General features: G+C 38.3%; 1 protein-coding gene across 1 annotated transcript in view; it reads left to right on the top strand.

Moving 5' to 3' along the window:
• PDE3B (phosphodiesterase 3B) overlaps nucleotides 1–22,599 on the top strand; it is a 197,142-nt gene extending 174,543 nt beyond the window's left edge. The window contains 5 exon segments of the mRNA XM_021083299.1: nucleotides 4,845–5,044; nucleotides 12,013–12,216; nucleotides 14,853–15,014; nucleotides 19,125–19,380; nucleotides 20,567–22,599. Coding sequence (XP_020938958.1) covers nucleotides 4,845–5,044; nucleotides 12,013–12,216; nucleotides 14,853–15,014; nucleotides 19,125–19,380; nucleotides 20,567–20,781 — 1,037 coding nt within the window. The 3' untranslated portion in view covers nucleotides 20,782–22,599.

Below are 24,248 nucleotides of genomic sequence, written 5' to 3'. Positions count from 1 at the left end.
ATGGCTTAAAGACTTACGTAAGACAAGATACCATCAAACACCCAGAAGAGAACATAGGCAAAACATTCTCTGACACCAACCTTACAAATGTTTTCTCAGGTCAATCTCCCAAAGCAACAGAAATAAAAGCAAAAATAAACCAGTGGGACCTCATCAAACAGACAAGCTTTTGCACAGCAAAGGAAATCATAAAAAAAAACCCAAAACGACAACTTACAGAATGGGAGAAAATAATTTCAAATGATGCAACTAACAAGGGCTTAATATCTAAATTATACAAACAACTTATATAACTCAACAGCAAAAAAGCCAACAATCCAATTGAAAAATGGGCAAAAGACCTGAATAGACATTTCTTCAAAGAAGATATACTGATGGCCAACAAGCACATGAAAAGATGCTCAACATCACTGATTGTTAGAGAAATGCAAATCAAAACTACTATGAGGTACCACCTCACATCAGTCAGAATGGTCATTATTAATAAGTCACAGATAACAAATGCGGGAGAGGGTGTGGAGAAAGGGAAGCTTCCTGCACTCTTGGTGGAATGTAAGCTGGTACAACCACTATGGAAAACAGTATAGCGGTGCCTTAGAAAACTATACATGGAACTACCATATGACCTAGCAATCCACTCTTGGGCATATATCAGGACAAAACTTTCCTTGAAAAAGATACATGCACCTGGATATGCAATGCAGCACTATTCACAATAGCCAAGACATGGAAACAACCTAAATGTCCATCAATAGATGAATGGATTAAGAAGATGTGGTATATATATATATATACAATGGAATACTACTCAGCCATAAAAAAGAACAAAATAATGTCATTTGCAACAACATGGATGGAACTAGAGATTCTCATACCAAGTAAAGTAAGTCAGAAAGAGAAAGACAAATACCATATGATATCACTGGAATCTAATATATGGCACAAATGAACCTTTCTACAGAAAAGAAACTCATGGACATAGAGAACATACTTGTGGTTGCCAAGAGGGAGGTGGAGGGAGTGGGAGGGACTGGGAATTTGGGGTTAGTGGATGCAAACTATTGCATTTGGAATGGATAAGCAATGAGATCCTGCTGTATAGCACTGGGAACTATACCTAGTCACTTATGATGGAACATGATAATGTAGAAAAAAGCATGTAAATATGTATGGTGACTGGGTCACCTGGCTGTACAGTAGAAAATGGACAGAACACTGTAAACCAGCTATAATGGAAAAAAATAAAAATCATTTTTAAAAAAATAGAACTCAATAACCAAACAATAATCCAATTTTTAAAAAATGGGTGGAAAAGCAAAGTAGATACCCAAATGGCCAACAGGTACATGAAAATGTGCTCAACATCATTAATATCAGGGAAATGCAAATCAAAACCACTTGTTAGAATGGCTGTCATTAAAAAGACAAGAGCTGGAGTACCCCCCTGTGGCACAGTGGGTCAAGAATCTGACTTTAGCAGTTCGGGTCACTGTAGAGGCATGTGTTTGATCCCTGGCCCAGGAAGCTGGTGCATCCCCACGAAGGAAAAAAAAAAAAAAAAAAAGGCAAGAGGTAAGTCTATAAGGGAACTTTGTGCAATGTTGAAGGGAGGGTAAATTGGTTGAGCCACTGTGGAAAACAATATGAAGATTCCTCAGAAAATTAGAAACAGGACTGCCATATGACACAGCAATTTCACTTTTTGTATAAGTCCAAAGGAAATGAAAACAAGAGTTTGAAGAGATATAGGCACTCCCATGTTTATTACAGCATTATGCACAGCAGCCAAGACATGGAAACAACGTGTCAATGGATGAACATATTAAGAAGATGTGTATACATACACAATGGAATATTATCCAGCTATGATACAGAAGAAAATCTTGCCATTTGCAACAACATGGATGGGACTCGAGGGCATTATGCTAAATGAAATAGAGTTAAGAAATTCTATATGATATCATATATATATATATATCTTAAAATGCTGACGTTGTGAAAACAGTATAATGGGGTTAGCAGAGGCTGGGGTAAGGGAATTGGGGACATGTTTGAGGGTACAGACGTGGAACTACTAAATAAACAAGTGCTGGAGAGCTCATGTACAGCATAGTCATTACGTCAACAATACTATAATAATTTCTGAGAAACTAGATCTTAATTGTTCTCACCACAAAAAAAGAAATGATAATTATGTGATGTAGAGGTGTTTGCTAATGTGAGCATTAAATGAAATAACGTATGAAAGTGCCCAGCATCACTCAGGCACAGTTGGCTGTCAGCAAGGTCTTGGCACCCTTGTCCAAAATCAATCAACCATAAATAGGAGAATTTGTTTTTAGACTCTGAATTCTATTCCATTGATCTGTGCGTCTATCCTTATGTCAGTACCACAGTATCTACTTTGCTGAAGCCTTAGAGTAAACTTTGAAATTGTTCTTTTTCAAGACGGTTTTGGCTGGTCTGGATCGCTTACATTTCCATATGAATTTCAAGGCCAGCTTATATATCTCTACCACAAAAAGCCAGCTGGGATTTTTATAGGGATTGTGTTGAACGATAGATCATTTTGGAGAATATTGTCATCTTAACAATATGAAGTCTTCTGAACCACAAACATGGGCATTTTCCACTTATATATGTTTAATTTATTTCAGCCCTACTTTTTAGTTTTCAGAATACTGATTTTTGCACTTCTTTTGTTAATTTTTTCATAAGTATTTTAATTCTTTTTGATGGTAGTGTAAATGGAATTGATTTCCTGTGGCATGTAAACGTGGGATATAACCCACGCCACTACAGTGACCTGAGCCACTGCACTGACAACACTAGATCTTTGACCCACTGCACCATGAGAGAATTCCTTGGGTTCATTTTTTTTTTTAATTATTATTTATCTCCAGTATGGAGAATAAAATTGATTATTTTGCATGTTGATCTTTACCTTCTAACTTTGATGATCTCATTTACTAGTTCTTATAGTTTTCCAGTGGATTTCTTAAGATTTTTCTATATACAGGATCATGTCATCTACAAGGAGAGACAGTTTTACCTCTTCCCTTTCAATCTGGATGCCTTTTACTGAGGCCTCCTTTTAAATGGAATCTATAGTAGTTATGTTTAGCTGTTCTTGCCATCTATTTTCTTTTTTATACTATTAATTCATGTTATACATATACACATTAAGGTATTAAGATCCAAATATATCTAAGTAATTATTAAGTTTTAAGGGATATCTTTTGCTATTTTTGATAGTCTATGTATATATTTTAAATTCTAGGAGAAATACAGAATGCATATAATGCAGGAAAAAATCTAAGTTATTGACTCTGACATTGATAATTAAAGTCTTGTCAGAAATTTGAATATTTAAATAAATTTTATCCATACATTTAACTGTCTTGTTTTCACTTTTTATAATTATTTTTTTAAAATAGTTCTAGGAGTTCCCTGGTGGCTCAGCAGGTTAAGGATCTGTCATTGTTGCTACTGTGGCCCAGTCACTGCTGTGATGTGGGTTCTAACCCTGGCCTAGGAACTTCCACATGCAGCAGGTGTGGCAAAAAAAAAAAAAAAAAAAGCTCTAGTGTGTGTAATTCAAAAACTCAGTTTAGGTACAAAATATAAACAGCATGAAAAGAATCAGCTATCTTTATAATCATCAGTAGTGTATATTAAAGTCATTATGTTAAAAAAAAAAAAAAAACCTTGTGATCACAAATACTGAGTGAACTAAATTATGATAAGATCCTTTTGGACTTTGACAAGCCAGGACATTATTTTGAGTTTCCATTGCTGAACACAACCAATGAATGAATTTTGTATCTCTCTAATATCTTTGAGGTTTTATTTGCTGTCTACTCTCAATAGTTTATTACTTCCTTCCTATACTTTAAGATTCCTTTAGCAAAAACAATCAAGTGACCACCTAAATAGATAAAGCTATCAAATTACAAAAAAGGAAAAAACAAATGGTAAGATATTAGGATACCAAAAAAACACAGTGCTAACATGAAAATAGTTTCTAACTAGAAGACAAAAAGAGTTATATTGATAGAGTTATTCCTCAGTTTCCCATGCTTTTTCAGTTTTTTTTTTTTTAACAGTATTTTATAAGGGGCTTCATAGAAGGAAAAAGAAGAAGAAGGGTTGCAGTCAGGATTACAAATGAAATGTAATCTATCTGGATAAGATTCGAAAAGCATCTACGTTGAAAAGCTTTGCTTGTTAATACATTAAATTCCTATTATCTCTATATTATTTTCATAAAACTTTATTCTCCAGATTGGCTTTTCCTATTACTCTGGCCATTATATCTAACCCTCAGATGTTTAGAAAATCAGAGGATTTTAAAAATTGTTACTTAAGGAGTTCCCGTCATGGCTCAGTGGTTAACGAATACGACTAGGAACCTTGAGGTTGCAGGTCTAATCCCAGGCCTCACTCAGTGGGTTAAGAATTCCGCGTCGCTATGGCTGTGGTGTAGGCCGGCTCCAATTAGACCCCGAGCCTGGGAACCTCCATATGCCGTGCATGCAGCCCCAGAAAAGACAAAAAGACAAAAATAAATAAATAAAATAAATAAAAAATTATCACTTGAGTAAGAGCATCATGAGAATTCTGTCATGTCCTGTAAAGTAAATGACTCAGAGTAGTATTTAACACTGTTCCTGTTAGCATGTATGCTGAAAATAGGATACTGCTTTATGTCTATATTTATAAAGAGTATTTTGTAGGTAAGTCAGCAAATAAGATAGATAATCATGTTACTTATGTGAATCTCCTCCTTAGCTTCACTGTGAGGATGTTATGTGTAATACTTGTTTATTTTGCTTGTTCTTCAGATTCTAATGGTAGAATTAACCCTGGGCGCATTGCTTACATTTCTTCGAGGAGCTGCTCTATTCCAGATGAGAGCTATGGTTGTCTATCTTCAAACATTCCTGCATTAGAATTGATGGCTCTATACGTGGCAGCTGCCATGCATGATTATGATCACCCAGGGCGGACAAATGCATTTCTAGTGGCTACAAATGCCCCTCAGGTAGGAAATACTTTTTCAGAAAGTTTAAGGAGTGGATTCTGAAATTTTACACCCATGCTATATTTTCCACTGTAAACCAGTCTTTAGTAGAATCATTTAGCCATTGGATAATACCCATGGCATTAATGACATGTGGCTAAAGAGAGAACAATCATCTTCTTCAACTTGAAAATAAATAAATGTTGTTTCTGGAAGAATAATTTGCTGTTTTATGAAATTCTGGAGTCCTTGCTGTCAGTATCTTTGCCTTTGATCAAGTTGATAAGACTTTGACTAGGTGTAAGACTTACTCTCCTTTCTAGCAAGATCCTTTGTAGGCTAAAAGCTGTAATGATTGCAAACTATTATTATTTTCCTTGTTGTTGTCCCCCCTTTTTTTCCTAAGACATTCATAGTATGCAGACTTTAAGTCTCTTAGCTCTGCATATATTCATGTATGTAAAAAATCTTCTAGTACCATATTATGTTTGTATCCAGTACAGCTGATAAGATGCAAGATTCCTTTAGAGTCACAATTTGCATAAGAGGTAGGAGTTCCCAACAAATGGATACTGTAATTGTAATGTTTTTAAATATTGGAACTTGGAACTAAATACAATCAGCCTACCATATCCAGGGGTTCTGCCTCCATGAATTCAATCATGGATCAAAATATTTGAAAATTTAAAAGAATTCCTGAAAGTTCCAAAAAGCAAAACCTGAATTTGTTGCACACCAGCAACTGTTTATATTGCATTAGGTATTATAAGTAATCTAGAGAAAATTTAAAGTATACAGGGGATGTGTGCAGATTATATGAAAATACTACATCATTTTATATAAGGGATTTGAGCATCTGCAGGAGTCCTAGAATCAATTCCCTGCAGACACTGAGGGATGACTGTACTTGGGTTTAAGCAGAATGTAGTGTGGTTGCGAGTGTTTGTTTAAGCTGGCGATTCCTGAAATGTCAGCTTTGTATTTCTGCCTGCCTGCCTTACAAAGAATAAGTTGTCAATGATTGTTTGCTGGATTCAGTTTACTTCCTCTCTCTGCTGCTGCACGTTCAAACCTCAGTTCTGATTCTTTCATCTTGTACAGCCATTCTCTGTGTACATTTTCTCATTTCTCCCTTTTTAGAATATAGGAGATAGACATAAAATATAAGAGAGAGATTCTCTAGCCAGAACAAGAAGAGGATTCAGAGAGAGAGAGAGAAAATTAAAAGTGCTATGTGATTTATTTTCTCCAGTTAGACTTTCATCTATTCATAGCTCATGATTTCCACAGGTAACTTTTAAATGCATTTCAATCTAGATATTAATATTTTTCCACTTTACAAGAATTGCTTTTGGAGAAATTACCCACTAAGAAACACACATTTCCTCATTGGCAATCCCATTCTGCAAGAATCAGATATGCACTTCATACTCTGAAAATCTTAGTCCTATGGCAAGTCACAGACCTGAGCAGCAGTGGCACAGTGGGAAAAGCACTAGTCTTGGAATTGAGAGAGCTGAGTTTTATTGAGAGAGCTGTGTGATGTTAGGCACGTAACTTATTTTTCTTAACCTCAAAATATGTACCTCATATGATTCAGGGAAAAATGAGGTAACATTTGGAAAGTTTTCTACTGAATCAGATAATATGTAGACTATTTACTATGCTGTTCTACTCTCTGCTTTCAGTCTCTCTTTATTAGCTTTGCGTCATATAGGTGAGTCAGACTTGTTTATTATCTCTTCTTCAAGGATATTACAAGTTAGTGAACTCTAATGTTACTTGGATAAAATTTATATAAGCCATGTACTCAAAACTGTTGTTCTGATCAAAATACAAACATGAAGTCTGGACACAATCAATATCCATGTGTTATTTCTAACTTCTCATTGTTAAGGACTGCCAGGAGACAGGAGGAGAAAAGGGGAGAGCTCTGATTGGAAAAGAAATTGATCAAAGTTCAGCTGTGAAAAAGGATGGCCTTTTACCTAGTCTCTCTGCTTCCTTCCTGCTCCCCTTCAGTCTGTTTTCAACACATAGCAGCCATAGTGGCCCTGCGTAAATGTTACACATCACTCTGTTTAGAACCCTCACTCCTCCGCCCCAAAAAAAGTCAGTATTAACCCCCATCAGGTCTCCTTCTATAATTCGCTCAGGTCTAGCCTCAGGGCCTCCTTGCTCTTTCCTTTGGTGTGTAGGCACACTCCCTTTCTGAGAACCTGGGCCCTTTCTGTTCTCCCTGGCGAGTGCCCTTTCCCCAGACATCTCTATATAGCTCATTTTGTCACCTCCTTCCATCCGAAATTTCAGAAGCCCCTCCCTGGCACTCATTACCTTCCTACCCTGACTTGTTTCTTCCATAGCAGCGAACATTTAGCTTACTATGTATTTTGCTTGGATGTTTGTTTTCTTTACTACATGCCTCTCCTTGATGGAATATAACTTTCCATGAGGGCAGGGGTTTTTGTCTCTTGTTTTTCCTAATATACCTAGAATGGTGCCTTACACACAAAAGGTATTGGAAAGTAAAAATATTGAATGTAAGGAGGCCTGATTTCTTTGCTCGGCAGGACTGCTAAGGTTGTCTGAAACATACTCTCTTCTTCTCAAAGTAATGAAATTCACGAGACCGTCTTCAGCCATTGTCTGTGAAATAAGGACTCCTTTGTGAAAGCCTGATGCTTAACTGGTTTATTAGTAATAAAGCAGCCTCTCTTAGGACACTTAGTAGGTCTAATCAGGGCATAATTAGTGGAACATATTATTACTCTGGTGTATGATAAAAAGGGACGATAATGTATAGTACTTCCAATTGGATCAAGCATTCTTCATTCTCATGGTAAGGGAAGTATGTGGGAAGACTTAGGAGGATTATTTTGAATCCTTGCCATGAAAAAAGGGGGAACATTTAGTCAGGTTTATCCTGGAGGGATGTCAGTATTAAGATTCTAAGAGATTTCTGAGCTCCCGCTAAGTAAATGGTTGGCTGAAAGATGGAGATCAGTGATTGAAATGTTAGAGTTTGTAGAATATTTTGATTTGGGGTAAAAAGGAACAAAACTTTGAGAACTGTAGATCTGAGACAGTCATAAATTTTTGTCTGCCCAAATATGGATCAAGATGGTAGTTAAAGTGCACTTGTCTCCCCTTCCTCCTGATCAAAATAACAGTAGGGAATGAAGCTCATTATGTGTGTAAGAGACAGAGAGATGATTACAACACAAGTGCTAGGAAAGAAGTAAAACCAGGGAAGGAGATATAGGGAGTGCTGGCGTAGAAGGATGATTAGAGATCTGTATCCAGCTAAGCTACAGTTGAATATTAAGAGCAAAATTAAGAGTCTCAGGTATGCAGAGATTTTTAAAAATCATGTCCCATACATTCTGAGAATGTTCCATTAAAAAATGTGTTTTAGCAAAACAAGAGTGATAACTAAGACAAAGGGTCTTAGAAGAAACAGGATTACCAGAAATTTTAGAAGCCAGAACTTGAGGGTAAAGGAATCCCTAGATGACAGCTGTTCATCAAGATTATTTCTTTAAAGAGAATGGCTTTTTTTTTTTTTCCCCTAAAAATAAGTGCTTGTTTAAAAAAAAAAAATGCAGGGGGCAGGGGGGACTGTCTTCCTTCTCTAGTTGTTAGGGCACTTTCAGTAAAAGCCAGCTGAGGCTTAATTTTATTTTACCTGGAATGTTTTCCTCACCAAGTTTAAGCTTGGCTTGTTGCTCTGTGTGCCCCCATCTAGTATTCTTCCTAAAGTAGAACTGAGATTTGCCTCCTCCTTACTGTTCCATGATTCTCACCTCCACTCATCCATGAGGTAGTGAGTTTACTGGGGTCCAGCAGGGGACTCCTTCCACCTCTTCTCCAGGTGGGTTTTTCCTTCTTTTTTTTTTTTTTTTTTTGTCTTTCTGTCTTTCCTAAGGCTGCACCTGCAGCACAGGTTCCCAGGCTAGGGGTCTCATCAGAGTGGCAGCTGCCAACCTACGCCACGGCACAACAACACCGGATCCAAGCCGCGTCTGCGACCTACACCACAGCTCATGGCGACACCAGATCCTTAACCAACTGAGTGAGGCCAGGGATCGAACCTGCAACCTCATGGTTCCTAGTTGGATTCGTTAACCACTGAGCCACGACGGGAACTCTGGGTTTTTCCCTTCTTATGTGATGACTTAGATGGCCTTTCCTCAACCATTCCCACTTTCACAGGTCTTTAAAGCTTCCAGTATGAAGATTATATCTAGATTCTAATATTGGTTCAGATTTTTTTTGGGGGGGGTCCCCATTATCTATTTCTCTGGTAGTTTCAGAGGCAAATTAGGATGTTGAAGGAATTCTGAACTACTGATTCCTTTTACTGATCTCGCTAACTGGGAGTTTAAGTCAGCTAGCTTTACAGGGCACTCATTATACATTGTGCTTTGAGCTAGGAGTTTGATTACTTCTTCCTGAAATAAGTCTATTGATAGTTTATCAGTCTTTATTGGATTTAAGCATGAATTAGTTAAATCACTATTAAATGTAAGTTGGCCCCTTAGGGTATCTTTGAAGTTTAACACGTACAGTGTTTTAGTTTGATACATATACTGTAATATGATTACCACCATAGCAATAGCCAAGACCTCCATCACATCCCATAACAACTTTGTGTGTATGTGTGGTAAGAACATTTGAGATCTAGCTTCTTAGCCATTTTCAAGTACATAATATAGTATTGTTAATTAACATCACAGGTTGTACACTAGATCCCCAGAACATACTCATTGTCTGACTGCAAGTTGTACCCTTAGACCATCATCTCCCAATCGTCCCCTGATAACCACCTATTCTACTGTTTCTACGAATTCAGGTTTTTCAGGGCCGGGGGGAGGCGGGGACCACGCCTGTGGCATGCAAAAAGTTCTCAGGCCAGGAATCAAATACCCGGGCCACAGCAGCAGCCTAAGCCATTGGATCCTTAACCCACTGCACTGCAAGGGAACTCCCCTGTGAGTTCGGTCCACATATAAAAGTGTCTTTCTCTGTCAGACCTATCTCACTTAGCACAATGCTATCGCTGTCTACCTATGCATAGCAATGGCCAGATTTCCTTTTTTCTCATGGCTAAAAAATATTCCAGGAGTTCCCATCATGGCTCAGTGAAAACGAATCTGACTAGTATCCATGGGGACGCATGTTCATTGTAGGTCACAGACATGGTTTGGATGCTGCAAGCTGTGGCTGTGGTATAAGCCAGCAGCTATAGCTCTCATTGGACCCCTAGTCTGGGAACCTCCATATGCCCTAAAAAGATAAAAATTAAAAAATTAAAATAAAAAAATAGAAAATATTCCATTGTGTGTATATTACATCTTCTTTATCTATTCATCCATTGGTGGACAGAGACTCTTTCCAGCCTTTTTATGACCCACTGCAAAGTTTAAATCCTATCATTGCTTAGATAAAATCAAACAATGTTTAAACAAACAGTTTCCTGATGGTCCAGTGGTTGGGACTTGGTGCTTTTACCACTGTAGCCTGGGCTTGAGCCCTGTTCTGGGAACAAAGATCCTACATCAAACTGCCGCATGCTGTGGCCAAAAAAAAAATCCCAAAAGAACAAAAACTTATCAAACTCCCAACTATTTATACTTAAAGCTAGACTATAGTTAGGTTTCACTTAAACATAAAATGATTTAATTAGGTTCAGAATATGCATCTTAACTGAGATTGTACTATATTTTTATCTGTCCTTTTCCATTAAACATGAAGCTCTATGAAAATAGGGACAGGGTTTTAATTTTTTTTTCCATTTCCGGTCACACCCACAGTATATGGAAGTTCACAGGCCAGGGACAGAATCAGAACCACAACTGTGACCTGAGACATAACTGTAGCAATGCCAGATCCTTAACCCACTGCACCAGGTGGCAGGGACTGAACCTGTGCCATCACAGAGACAACGCCAGATCATTAACCCACTGCACCACAACAGAATTCCTACAGGTTTTAATTTTTTTTTTTTTTTTTTTGGCCATCCCATGGAATATGGGCCTGGGCCAGGGATCAGCTCCGAGCAGGGGATCAGCTCCAAGCCGCAGTTGCCACAACGTGGGATCCTTTTAACCCACTGTGCCAGGTCGGGGATCGAACCTGCATCCTGGCCCTCAGAGACGCCTCTGATACCACAGCGGGAACTCCCAAGTTTTAATTTTTATCCTCAGCCTTTAGCACCGGCTATGAGTGTTTTTTTTTTAATAATTACTGTGCTCATTTAATAATTTTTAAAACTGCTTATTTGTTAAAGGTAGAAGAAGCTTTAGAAATTTTATAATCCAGTGGTTTTTTAAAACCTGTATTCCCAAATCCTAGACTACTGAGGAAGTACCGGAGTCTTCCCCTGAAGCAAGGTGGAAAAAACGTGAATAGATGTACACCATTTGAACCGAGGATTTGTGTCTTTACTCAATTGATACTTCCTTGACTGCCAGGCCCTGTGTCAGTAGGAGGTAGAGGATGTGTCCTTCTCATTCCTGTGGGTTTCTAACTCCCCTTTCCCTACACACTGCTCCGGGTTCCTCTCCTTCAGTCACCACCACCACTCATTCCATGCTCGGGAAAGAGCATGATGCATATCCCTAAACCTGCTCTCTCTCTCTCTATCCTTCATGACTTTATGAACAGGAGCTTTATCTCAGAAGGTTTACTGATTTAATGAGGTAGCCTTCAAACATCAACTTTACATTTCTTGGGAGGCAGTGTGGTGTCTATAAAGAAGATGAACTTTGGAGGCAAATTACCCTTTGCTTCCTGGCTGTGAATGCTGGAAAGGTGTGCCTTATTCTCTTTGCACTTCCAGTCTACCATTTATAAAATTATCACCCCTTCTTTACTGGTATCAAATGTAATAGGTGCTCATTATATTCTTCCAACCTGGTCATAACTCTGTTTATTATGGAAGTTCACTATCATGGGATGCCTGCCTCATTTTTCTTGTTCCTTTTTAGGCAGTTTTGTACAACGACAGATCTGTTCTGGAAAATCATCATGCTGCATCGGCCTGGAATCTTTATCTTTCTCGTCCAGAATACAACTTCCTTCTTAATCTTGATCATGTGGAATTCAAGCGCTTTCGTTTTTTAGTCATTGAAACAATCCTTGCCACAGACCTTAAAAAGCATTTTGATTTCCTTGCTGAATTCAATGCCAAGGTTTGTTACACAAATTAATTCCTGGTTTCAAAAAGTAGAAATCATTGTCATTATTGCTGACAAAAGATATATATATATGTGTGTGTGTGTGTGTGTATATATATATATATATTTTGTGTGTGTGTGTGTGTGTGTTTTTAGGGCAGCATCCACAGCATATGGAGGTTCTCAGGTTAGGGGTCCAATCAGAGCTGCAGCTGCCGGCCTATGCCACAGCCACAGCGACACCAGATCCAAGCCACGTCTGCAACCTACACCACAGCTCACAGCAACGCTGGATCCTTAACCCACTGATGCGAGGCCAGGGATCAAACCCGCGTCCTCATGGATCCTAGTTGGGTTGGTTAACCGCTGAGCCACAACTGGAACTCCAAAAAGATATATTTTAATGTTAATTAGAATACCACTCATGAAGTCATGATAAATCTGATAATACAATATATATGCCAATATTTTTTTAAAAAAAATTATAACATGTCCAAAAATACTGTTGTCTACCACATTTCCAATTATGTCAGTTGAAGTTTTTAGGGACAGATTTGAGAAAATCATGCCCAGTGCCCAGTAAGGCATCTTATGAAGTTAAAGATGTGTTTTTAAGAAGCCCGTTATGCCTACTTTACTGCACCTGTTTCCCTTTTTCATATGATCGAGTGTTTAACTGGCAGGTGTGGGATTGGAGGAGGACTTGAGAATAAGGCACAAACGGAACTACTGTTTATTAGGCTTGTGCACTGCGGGCAGTCGTGCTGGTGAAGAACAGGCATGAACAGGTGGAAAGCCCTGCCCTCACTGAACTCACATTCATCACGGAATTGAGAACCACTGCCCTCCTGCAATAGTGGTACTAGTGGGAGTGTGTTCTGTCCCCCAGACAAAGGGATGAAAAAAAGTTAAGAACCACTGCATTAGATTCCTGAGGGAAGGAAGCCCCATCTTTTGCAGGCAGGAGACTGTTGTTTTCTTGATAATATTTGTGTCCTGAAGGATGGTGTACCTTCAGAGTAGAGAAACAGGTATCACAGTAGTATTAGATTTAACCTTCTGGAAGGAGGCCTATACATGTTGCTGTTGTGGTATTGATAAAGAACTTAGAAAAATCAGCAAGAAATCAGTGTGCCTTTAAAATTATTTCATAGTTGTATAGTTCTTTTGGTTAATAAAAATTCATTTAGGAGCTCCCGTCATGGTTCTGTGGTTAACAAATCTGACTAGGAACCACAGGTTGCGGGTTCGATCCCTGGCCTTGCTCAGTGGGTTAACGATCCGGCGTTGCCGGGACCTGTGGTGTGGGTCGCAGATGCAGCTCGGACTCCGAGTTGCTGTGGCTCTGGCATAGGCCGGTGGCTATAGCTCTGATTAGACCCCTAACCTGGGAAACCTCCATATGCCGCGGAGCAGCCCTTAGAAAAGGCAGAAAGACAAAATAAATAAATAAATAAATAAATAAAAATTTGTTTAAGCGCTTGTCAGAATAAATAGAAGTTTTTACAGGTGAAAGATTATCTAGCCCAAAACTTTTGAATCTGTGTCCTTCAAGACTTCTATTGTGCAGTCTCTCTCTCAGGAAGATGCCACATGAGTGGAGCTCTAGACTACACAATTTCAGTCTAAAGCCTTTGCCTTTCTTTTCGGTTTTCTATACTGGTGGTCTACATAAAATTTCCTTTGACAGAGGGTTGGATACCAAAAAATGTACCATCACAATAAAGCTCCGAAGCCATTGGTATGACCCATTCACTTTCTTTCTTGCTTTTTTTTTTTTTTTTTTTTTCCTTTTTTGTCTGCAGCATGTGGAAGTTCCCAGGCCCCAGTCCAGGGATTAAACCAACGCCACAGTGACCTGAGTCACTGCAGTGACAATGCCAGGTCCTTAACTTTGAGCCACAAAGGAACTCCCACTTTATTTCTTACAAGAGAAAATTTGAGTTCTTAAAAGGCATAGTAATTTGCCAGATAATTACCATTTATTTAAATAACTTAGCATTTACTATGAACTATGTGTTTTTCATTTGTTAATCCTCTTGGCAATATAGCTAGATCGATATTACTTTTCCTGTTTTATAAATGAAGAAAGACTCAAGGAGCTTAAGTAATTTTTCTAGTGTTACACAATGAAATAAATTAGTAAATCATTGTGAGTCAGGATTTAAAATCCTGACTTGTGTTCTAAGACTTCTAAGACTTGTGTTCTTTTAGCTATATCATGTTGCCTTTTACAGGTAGAGCCAACTTCTCCTTAGATCCTTAAGTGTTCCTTTTTGAGGTAGAAATAGTTACAATTCTGATATATTTGATTTTGCATATATATATTTTATATCATATTAATATATAATATACAAATTACAATTTTCTTTGGTAATCACAAATATTGAAATCCATGGTTATGCTTTTATAGTGCTCTTCTTCCAATAAAACAAAATTACAATGACACTTCAAAGGGAAATTTAACCTACAGAGGTACGTGTTATGGCTCAATCAATTCAAAGAAGCGTGTGTTGAAATTTTTCCATGTCATTGAGAGGAAACAATTTTGAGATTAGTTGGTTAAAAAAAAAGAAAAAGAAAAGAGAAAAAAAACAAAACAAAACTCCTGTGCCCTCAGTACCTAAAATAATTCTGTTTTTTCAAACTAGGCCAATGATGTGAATAGTAATGGCATAGAATGGAGTAATGAAAATGATCGCCTCTTAGTATGCCAGGTGTGCATCAAACTGGCAGATATAAATGGCCCAGCAAAAATTCGAGACTTGCATTTGAAATGGACAGAAGGCATTGTCAATGAATTTTATGAGCAGGTAAGTTGAAACATGAGATAGGTGGAATTTTTAAGAGCTGCCCTCTGACGACCACATCCTTTGGATTTGGATAGCTACATTAAATGCTTGAAATAACTTGCTTTGACAAAAAATGTTGCATTTGCTCTGGTCTTATTATTCTCAGCTTTTTTGCCTTTGTTGTTAAAATTTAAAAACAAGAAATACCTTATTGCCGATAAAGGAATGGGTTGAACGTGCTGGAGTCTAGAGCTTAGCGAAGACTACGTTATCATTCCAAGGTCCCTTTCAACCCTGAAAGCCTATAACCTAAGATAATTTATTTCCAAAAGTTGTTTAATTGATTCAGAGTATACTTGGATTATATTTTTTTTTATTTATTTATTTTTGCTTTTTAGGGCCTCACCCGCGGCATATGGAGGTTCCCAGGCTAGGGGTCTAACCAAGCTACAGCTGCTGGCCTACGCCACAGCCAGAGCCACGCCAGATCCAAGCCATGTCTGCGACCTACACCACAGCTCACAACAATGCCAGATCTTTAACCCGCTGAATGAGGGTAGGGATTGAACCTGCAACCTCATGGTTCCTAGTCGGATTCATTTCTACTGCGCCACAATGGGAACTCCTGGATTATATTTCTAAAGCAAACTCATTGTCAGCTTTGCTGTAGAAAGACCTTAGAAATATCAGCTGGGTAAAGGTCCTGGCAGAGGCTAAGATATTAGAGCTAGAAATGAGGACAGAGTAGTGGCTTTCCAGGTTCAAAGAGGTAAATATGCTCTTTTTTCATGTTTTTAAATCTTGTCTTTAAAATAATCCTACCACTCTGTAGTCTCTATCATTTTTTGGTCCAACTTTGAGGCTCCCTACAATATAAATGAATACTGATTTTTTCCACAAGTCTAACATTTCAGTATCTCCGAAGTAACAAATACATCCTCCTGCTTTGGAATTGCATTCCTTGGGAATCCTTACTGGCCCTAGAAATCAAGGAAGATCAAGATACCTACCAAGTGGGACTTCTGTGACAGGGCTTTCTTACCATTAGTTGAACTCCAGTAGGAGGGATGAAGTGAGCCTATAAACCATGCACACTTGTATCTGCTATGCCTTGTCACACCCGGATTGTACTGAATGACCAGTAAGTGTACAGTGTCTCTCACACACCTTAGCTAAACATCCCAATACAATAGTGAATACTCTGTTGTTTACAAGTTAACAAAATACCATACTGTATAATCATGAAAATAGTAAAATCTTAGTAATAATCTTCAAATACTTTTGTCTGATAGATTTGAACTAAATTTTATGTAATTTGAAGCAATAAATGGTTATAAATATTTAATTTGTGGATTGCAATATGTATAGTAGTTTGCATATTCCCATCCTCATTCTCAAAGGTAGTTGAAACCTCAGGCTTCAGTTTATGTTCACAGAAGAATTTCATGCCAAGGAAAAAATGCTATCTTTACATTATCTATACAGAAATAATAAGAAAGTGGTAGCATATGCTAATAATAGAAAACTCACTAATTCAGTGAAAGACCATTAGAAAGTTTCATTTAGACCCATTTTATAGTATTTTTTTTAATTTAGAAAATTTACTAAAAAAACTTTGAATCCTGCCTCTTCTTCCCTACCAGCAATGTGACCTTGGGTAAGTTACCTAACCTCTCTGTGCCTCAGTTTCCTCATTGAGAAAATAGGAATATAGATGGTATCTGCCTTATAAGGTTGCCATGAGGATTAAATTATGTATAAAGTTCTTAGAATGATTCTTGACATATAAGTGCTCAATAAATATTAACTATTATAACTATTATAATTCCAGGTCACTAAAAACAATATAATATTTCAGATAGTTTCACTTAATCTTTCTAGGTTTCATTATTCATATCTCAAAGGAGAAAAATATCATCTGGGGAGTTCCCTTGTGGCCCTCTGGGTTAAGGATCCAGCATTGTCACTGCAGCAGCTTGAGTCACTGTTGTGACGTAGGTTCAGTCCCTGGCCTGGAAACTTCCACAGGCCACAGGTGCAGCCAAAAAAAAAAAAAAAAAAAAAAAATCTATTCCCCCCCCAAAAAAAGCCATCTGATAACCCTACCCACAGCGTGGGGTCATGAAGGTTAACTGTGCTAATCTATAAGAAAGTCGTAGTCAACTCTCATCAAAACCATCAGACTTTCTTCTCAGTCTAATTATACTATTAAGCATCCATCAGCTATGGATGCAAATTTCTAACCTTGCCCCATCTTTTACCTGTTTATTATCTTAATTATATTGTCTTTATATGCTGTAGCCATTTATGTGCCATGGGCTTAGAAAAGCCAAACTATTATTTAAAAAAAAAAAAAAAAAGTCAAACCTATGAAACTGTACAATGCTCTGGATAACCAACTGGGTATCTTTTTTTTAATCTTAATAGTTTTCTTCCTCACAGAGGATAAAGTCACGTGAGACAGTTGATCATGAGACAGCTTCTGTCTCCTCAGGGCCCTCTTGGCTCAGCACAGACACCGCTCGCCTACAGAATTTGTGCCCTGTGGAGAGTACTCGTCCTCCACTGGTTCAGACGCCAGGCACTCAAATACTAATATGCTAATAGTACCATTTGGAGACTGCTCAGCACTGTGCTCAGCATATATAATACTGCGTGTCATCCTCATAGCAGCCCTGCAGATTATCATTCAAATCTTACACGTGAATTGGGCATACAGCTTGCCCAGTGCCACACAAGCAGTAGATGGCAAAGGCAGATTTTGATCTGTCTGGTCTCCAGGCGTGCTCTCCTCAACCCTAGAGACCACAGTAGGTATCACAGGGAGGCAGCCGGGGTTCTGGGCCCAGAATCCTCACGTTAACCACAGGGGCTCTTTACTTCTGTCTCTTTTACATATTGAGTTTCCTGATTTAGATTCAGTAAAGGGTTCTGTTGTTACCAAAAAAGGACAAAGTATTGAAAAACATTTGCAAAATTCAACTCTGTACACTTGAGGTACAATTTACAGCAACCAAAATATTTCCATTGTATCATCTCCCCCTAGGAGAAAGAGGATCTATATTTGACATTATAGAATTTTGGTAATTTATATAGAATTTTTTTGTTGTTGTTGTTGTTTTTTTGTCTTTTTGCCATTTCTTGGGCCACTCCCGCGGCATATGGAGGTTCCCAGGCTAGGGGTCGAATCGGAGCTGTAGCCACCAGCCTATGCCAGAGCCACAGCAACGCGGGATCCGAGCCGTGTCTGCAACCTACACCACAGCTCATGGCAACGCCGGATCGTTAACCCACTGAGCAAGGGCAGGGAGCGAACCCGCAACCTCGTGGTTCCTAGTCGGATTCGTTAACCACTGCGCCACGACGGGAACTCCCAATTTATATAGAATTTAATAGAATTTATACATTTTGGAGTTCTCCTGTGGTTAAAGGTTAAAAGTCCAGCATTGTCACTGCAGTGGCTTGGGTCACTGCTGTGGCGCCGGTTCAGTCCCTGGCCTGGGAACTTCCACATGCCAGGGACATGGCAAAAAATTTTATATACTCTATTGATATAATTTTGTTTTTTTTTAGTAAATTTGCTGATTTTTTAAAGATGGGTTTTTTTCTTGTTACCTGAATATCAACCATACTGGTTGACTGGGAGTGTAAGTGTAAAGTCTTGTTTAGGTTTCCTTAAAAAGCAGGAGTTCCCGTCGTGGCGCAGTGGTTAACGAATCCGACTAGGAACCATGAGGTTGCGGGTTCGGCCCCTGCCCTTGCTCAGTGGGTTAATGATCCGGCGTTGCCGTGAGCTGTGGTGTAGGTTGCAGACACGGCTCGGATCCCGCGTTGCTGTGCCTCTGGCGTAGGCCGGTGGCTACAGCTCCGATTCGACCCCTAGCCTGGGAACCTCCATATGCCGCGGGAGCAGCCCAAGAAATAGCAACAACAACAACAAAAGACAAAAAAAAAAAAAAAAAAAAAGCAGAGAAATTCTTACAGTTGAAATTAGATTTGTTGATTCTTTGTAAAAAATTATTTTGATGTAGACTGCGCTTATTTAAAAAATCTCAAGATAATCTTAACAGCAAAGCTCAGTGGTTGTCCTTTCATCAGTTAAAGATGTACTTTTCTCTCTAATACGATCAGGGAGATGAAGAAGCAAATCTTGGTTTGCCCATCAGTCCCTTCATGGATCGTTCTTCTCCTCAACTAGCAAAGCTCCAGGAGTCTTTTATCACTCACATAGTGGGTCCCCTGTGTAACTCCTATGATGCTGCTGGTTTGCTGCCGGGTCAATGGATAGAAGCAGATGAGGACGATGATGCCGAAAGTTGTTATGATGAAGAAGATGGTGAAGAATTAGATACAGAGGATGAAGAAATAGAAGACAATCTAAACCCTAGTAAGAATATAGGGATACTATCATTTCTTTAATGTTATTAACTGCAAATGTCCACTTAATTGGGATCTTTGTTTTTAAGATACAGATTCAGTAGTTCTGTATACTTGCTTCTGTCTCAATGTTCAGATTGAATAGTCTCATCTTGAGTAACTACTGTTTAGGTACCATGCAAATACTGTCACACAACAAGCATTCTTAGTTAAGGTCGCATCTCTGGCAGTGTTGTCCTCCAGCCAGTGCTCTTAAGCAGGCTCTACCTGTGCACCCATGATGGGACTGTCTCCAGGTCTGAACTCATGTGACGTGGCTGCGCCTCTTTGTCCTGACTCTTCCTCACACCACCCTTCCCGGTTATCATGCCCTTCACATAGCCCTGGGAAGTAGTTCAACCCAGTTGGGGAAGAAGACAATACATATTCCCTGACTCTAAGAGGGAAACCAAGTTTTGTGGCATTATGGTTTTGAACTACCAAATTGTAATGCATAGTGTTTCTATATGAAGCAATGAGTATAAACAGAAAATGAAAAAGGAACATCTGTCACCTTTGTAACTATAAGTGAAATCAGTTATTTGCTCTTTAAAGGTGGGATTTAAATTCTATCTCGCCAATTAATTTTTGTTTCACAAGCATGTTACAAATTAGAACATATAAGGTAGCTTAGAAGAAGATAACAAAGAACTCCCCACACCCTAGCCTATATTCAGGAGTGGCAGAGTGAAGAGCAGAATAATCTTATGCTGCTATCATCTGATGTCATCTTGGGAAAGTGACTAGCTTCTAAAAATTTATACTCAACATTTTGATAATTGTGTTTATTAATTCAATACATTTTTAAAATTCCCTCAAAAGATTCATTTTGCATTTTTTTTTTTTAATCTCTGAAATTTCAGGCCCATCCTCCCTTCTCCCCACTCCTCCCATCCCACCCAGTCTTCCCTAATCCCCTTCCCTGTTTTCATACATAATACTTAACACTCCCTAAGACACTCATGTCTGGTTTCTTTGCTTATCTAGATCTTCCCACTAAAAAGAGAGCTCCATAGTTCAGGGATTATTTTCATCTTTCTTGTAACTATAACCCCAGTGCTTAGATAAATGCCTGGAATATAACAGGCACTCAGGTATTTATTGAATGATTGAATCATATTGCAATGATTAGAATATATGTGTGTTAAATTTCACAGAACCACAGAGAAGGAAAGGTAGACGGCGAATATTTTGTCAGCTAATGCACCACCTCACCGAAAACCACAAGATATGGAAGGAAATCATAGAGGAAGAAGAGAAATGTAAAGCTGATGGGAATAAACTGCAGGTGGAGAATTCTTCCTTACCTCAAGGAGATGAGATTCAGGTCATTGAAGAAGCAGATGAAGAGGAAGAGAGACAGTTGGAATAACAGAAAAGGCGTATTGAAGACACCCCAAGGGCCGTGCCCAGTGCTCGTGGCGCTGACTCGGAAATGACGGCTGCCGTGTGGACAGGCCTTAACGCTGTGAGAGGGTCCCACTCCCATGCACTTGCCCCACGTGAACTGAAGCAGTTTCCTCAGAGCCGGGCTTCATTTGACTTGTGTTGTCAAGCCCTCACTTAAAGCATTTACTGGTGTATACTTGTCATAATACTGCTTTGCTGGCTAGAAGGCTCTTATTTTCATGAGCAGGGAGCTATAACTAAAAACTCAAGTATCTTAACTTTAGTTTCCTAAGTAGCCAGAACTTTTTGCTTTCTTGAATACAGGATTTAAAACAAAAGAAAACAAAAACAAAAACCAGGATTCGTATTGTACTTCCAAACATGTCTTTTATGTCTCTGAATGCTGGGTGGCAGGGGCTGTCGGGGGTTGGGGGGGGCAGTCTGTGCCTACCTAAAAAAGAAATCCAATGTTGCCTTTCTGAGGGATCTGTTCAGTGCAGTACACTGTTCAGTGCTGTTGTCCAGCTAGATTGATCCAAGAAGGACTGAGAAAGCTTTGTTATTTTTAACAAAATCCAGGTGCATCAATTTTTGATGCTTTTTACTGTTTTTTATCTACTCTGTTTGTGTTCTTTCTGCTCAGAGTATTCAGGTTTGTCATGGACATCAGAAGTCTGAATTCCAGTCTTACCGACTTTATAGCCCATGGTTGAATTTTAAAGCTGTTTAGGTTTAACAATGAAGGAATTTTATTCTTTAGTCAAAACTGTTCTTATTTTTACTCTTGCTCAGGATTAGTATTTTTAAACATTTAGTTTAATATAAACACAACATAGACTTGTCAGAAGGAAAAAAAATTGTCCTAATATTGATGTTAAGCTTTATGTAATGAGCATCATTCTCTTTTCTTAGATAAATTTGAGACTAATTAAAGCCAAGGAAAAAGAGGTGCCTGTCTTTTGCCTTAATACAAAAACCAACTGCAGTCAATCCTATCAAAGATAAAGAACAAATGAAATAGTGTGAGCTCTAAAGGTCACACACGTTGAATAAATAATTGAATATGTGCTTATCGTGAGACCCCGATCTTGGGTGTCATGTGTTTAGTTGCTCTAAAACTGATGTTCACCTTTCTGTTAATTTCCTTCTGCCTTGAGATTACATGACAGAAGTGACCTGTGACTACTCAATACTTCTAGAGCCCAAATGCAAGTCTAATTTCTGAGATAAAGTAAATGATGGACGTACTTATTTAATTTTTATATTAAAAACATCTAAATATTTTAGTAAGTCATTTTACAAAATGCACATTAAGATAATTGCAAAGAAAATGGACCATATTTACAATGTTTATAAACTTGTTAAGGCCCAGATAAATACCCTAGCTGGGAATTTTTTTTGAAGCTATAAAGAGCAGCCAAAATGAAAGCAAGATGGTAGACCAATATTTTCTATTATTCTTGGAGACCATATAATATCTTGGGTCCATACAGCTTTTCTAGACAGTGAAACCATTAATTTTCCAAAGTAATTCCTTTAAGAATATATCGGCAGGCAGTTTCTTCTGTACCTAGAATATTTAGCTTATCTGAAAGATATTAAAGATTTATGGAAGTACTGAAGTTTTGATCCTGTATAGTAGTATCATAATATTTAATGAATTACTAAGCTTTATTTATTTAGATGTGTTGAGTGCCGAGTTCCTTCCTACTATGTTTGCTACCATTGCTACATAATTGTAAACTGGTCCCTCAGTACTGAGTAATAAAATTTTAACTAATTTATTGAGTTTGCCCTTACAGCATATGCATCTCTCTGCTGCCTTTTTTTTTTTTTCTTTTTAGAGCCACACCTGTGGCATATGGAAGTTCCTGGGGGTTGAATCAGAGCTCCAGCTACTGCCTACACCACAGCTCATGACAACACTGGATCCTTAACCCACTGAGCAAGGCCAAGGATTCAACCTGCATCCTCGTGGATACTAGTTGGATTTGTTACCACTGAGCCACAATGGGAACTCCCATCTCTGTGCTTCTATTTCTCTGATGCAGTTTACATCTTGCAGAAGTATATTTCTGCTATTGCAAAGTACATGTATTTATAAATTCACACATCGTGTCTGTATAATGAGACTCAAACTTCCTTACTTTCTGTTTTATTAAGATTTTGTGGCGTTTCCTTATGGCCTAGTGGTTAAGGATTCAGTTGTTACTGCTGTGGCTCAGGTTTGATCCCTGGCCCAGGAACTTTTGCATGCCACAGGTGTGGCCAAAAAATAAAAATAAAGAAATAAAATTTTGGGAGTTCCCGTTGTGGCTCAATGGTTAACGAATCCGACTAGGAACCATGAGGTTTCAGGTTTGATCCCTGGCCTCACTCAGTAGGTTAAGGATTCAGCGTTGCTGTGATATAGTTGCAGACGAAGGTTGGATCCTGAGTTGCTGTGGCTCTGGTGAAGGCTGGTGGCTACAGCTCCAATTAGACCCCTAGCCTGGGAACCTCCATGTGCCACGGGTGTGGTCCTAGAAAAGACAAAAAAGAAAAAATAAATAAAATTTTGTATTGGGTTGTTTAGTGTATATATTTATTTTCTCAAAAAGGCATGTTTTTATTCTATTAAAAATGCTATAGTGAAAACTCAAATAATTTAACCTTTTATTTATTTAACCTTTGTTAAATAATTGAGATACAGGGAGTCCCCCTTGTGGCGCAGCAGAAATGAAGCCAACTCATATCCATGAGAATGTGGGTTTGATCCCTGGCCTTGCTCAGTGGGTTAAGGATCTGGCATTGCTGTGAGCTGTGGTGTTGGTCGCAGACGTGGCTCAGATCTAGCATTGCTATAGCTGTGGTGCAGGCCGGCAGCTGTAGCTCCAATTTGACCCCTAACCTTGGCACTTCCACAGGCTGCACATTAGGCCCTAAAAAGAAAAAAAAAAAAAATACATTAAAATAACCCAAACACTAAAAAAGTGCTTTTGCTGAAGTTTATACATTGCAAGAAATGAATGTGAGTGTATATTAGGTAAACAGCACTATTAGATGGAATCTTACTTGAGAAATTGCAGCAAGTAACATTGCAAATCTTATTTTTGTTATTACTCAGATCAGTTTTTTAAGTTAGAATCATTTTCATCATGAATTTGCTATTGTTTTAAGTCATTGGTCTTAGAAGTAAGCTTGTGGTGCTATAATATATATGTGCTTACTGATATTTTTCTCCATAAAAAAAAAAAATCTACTTTTTAAAGTCATTTCATGATTTGAAGGCTGTTTTCTGCTCTTCTCACTCAGCTGGTGCTGTTAGGTTGTTTTTTACTTATTTTTATAAGAATCCTGGAAATTCTGCACCACTTAAGTGTCTGTCTATATTGTATCATCTCATAGGAACAACTTCACAAAGGAGATGAATAGAGCCAACTCTATTCATCTAAACTCTATTCATCTATT

The sequence above is a fragment of the Sus scrofa genome, chromosome 2, assembly GCF_000003025.6.
Source record: "Sus scrofa isolate TJ Tabasco breed Duroc chromosome 2, Sscrofa11.1, whole genome shotgun sequence".
NCBI classification, from domain to species: domain Eukaryota; kingdom Metazoa; phylum Chordata; class Mammalia; order Artiodactyla; family Suidae; genus Sus; species Sus scrofa.
The sequence above is the reverse complement of the archived record's forward strand: the minus strand, read 5'-3'. Positions and strand labels throughout refer to the sequence as shown.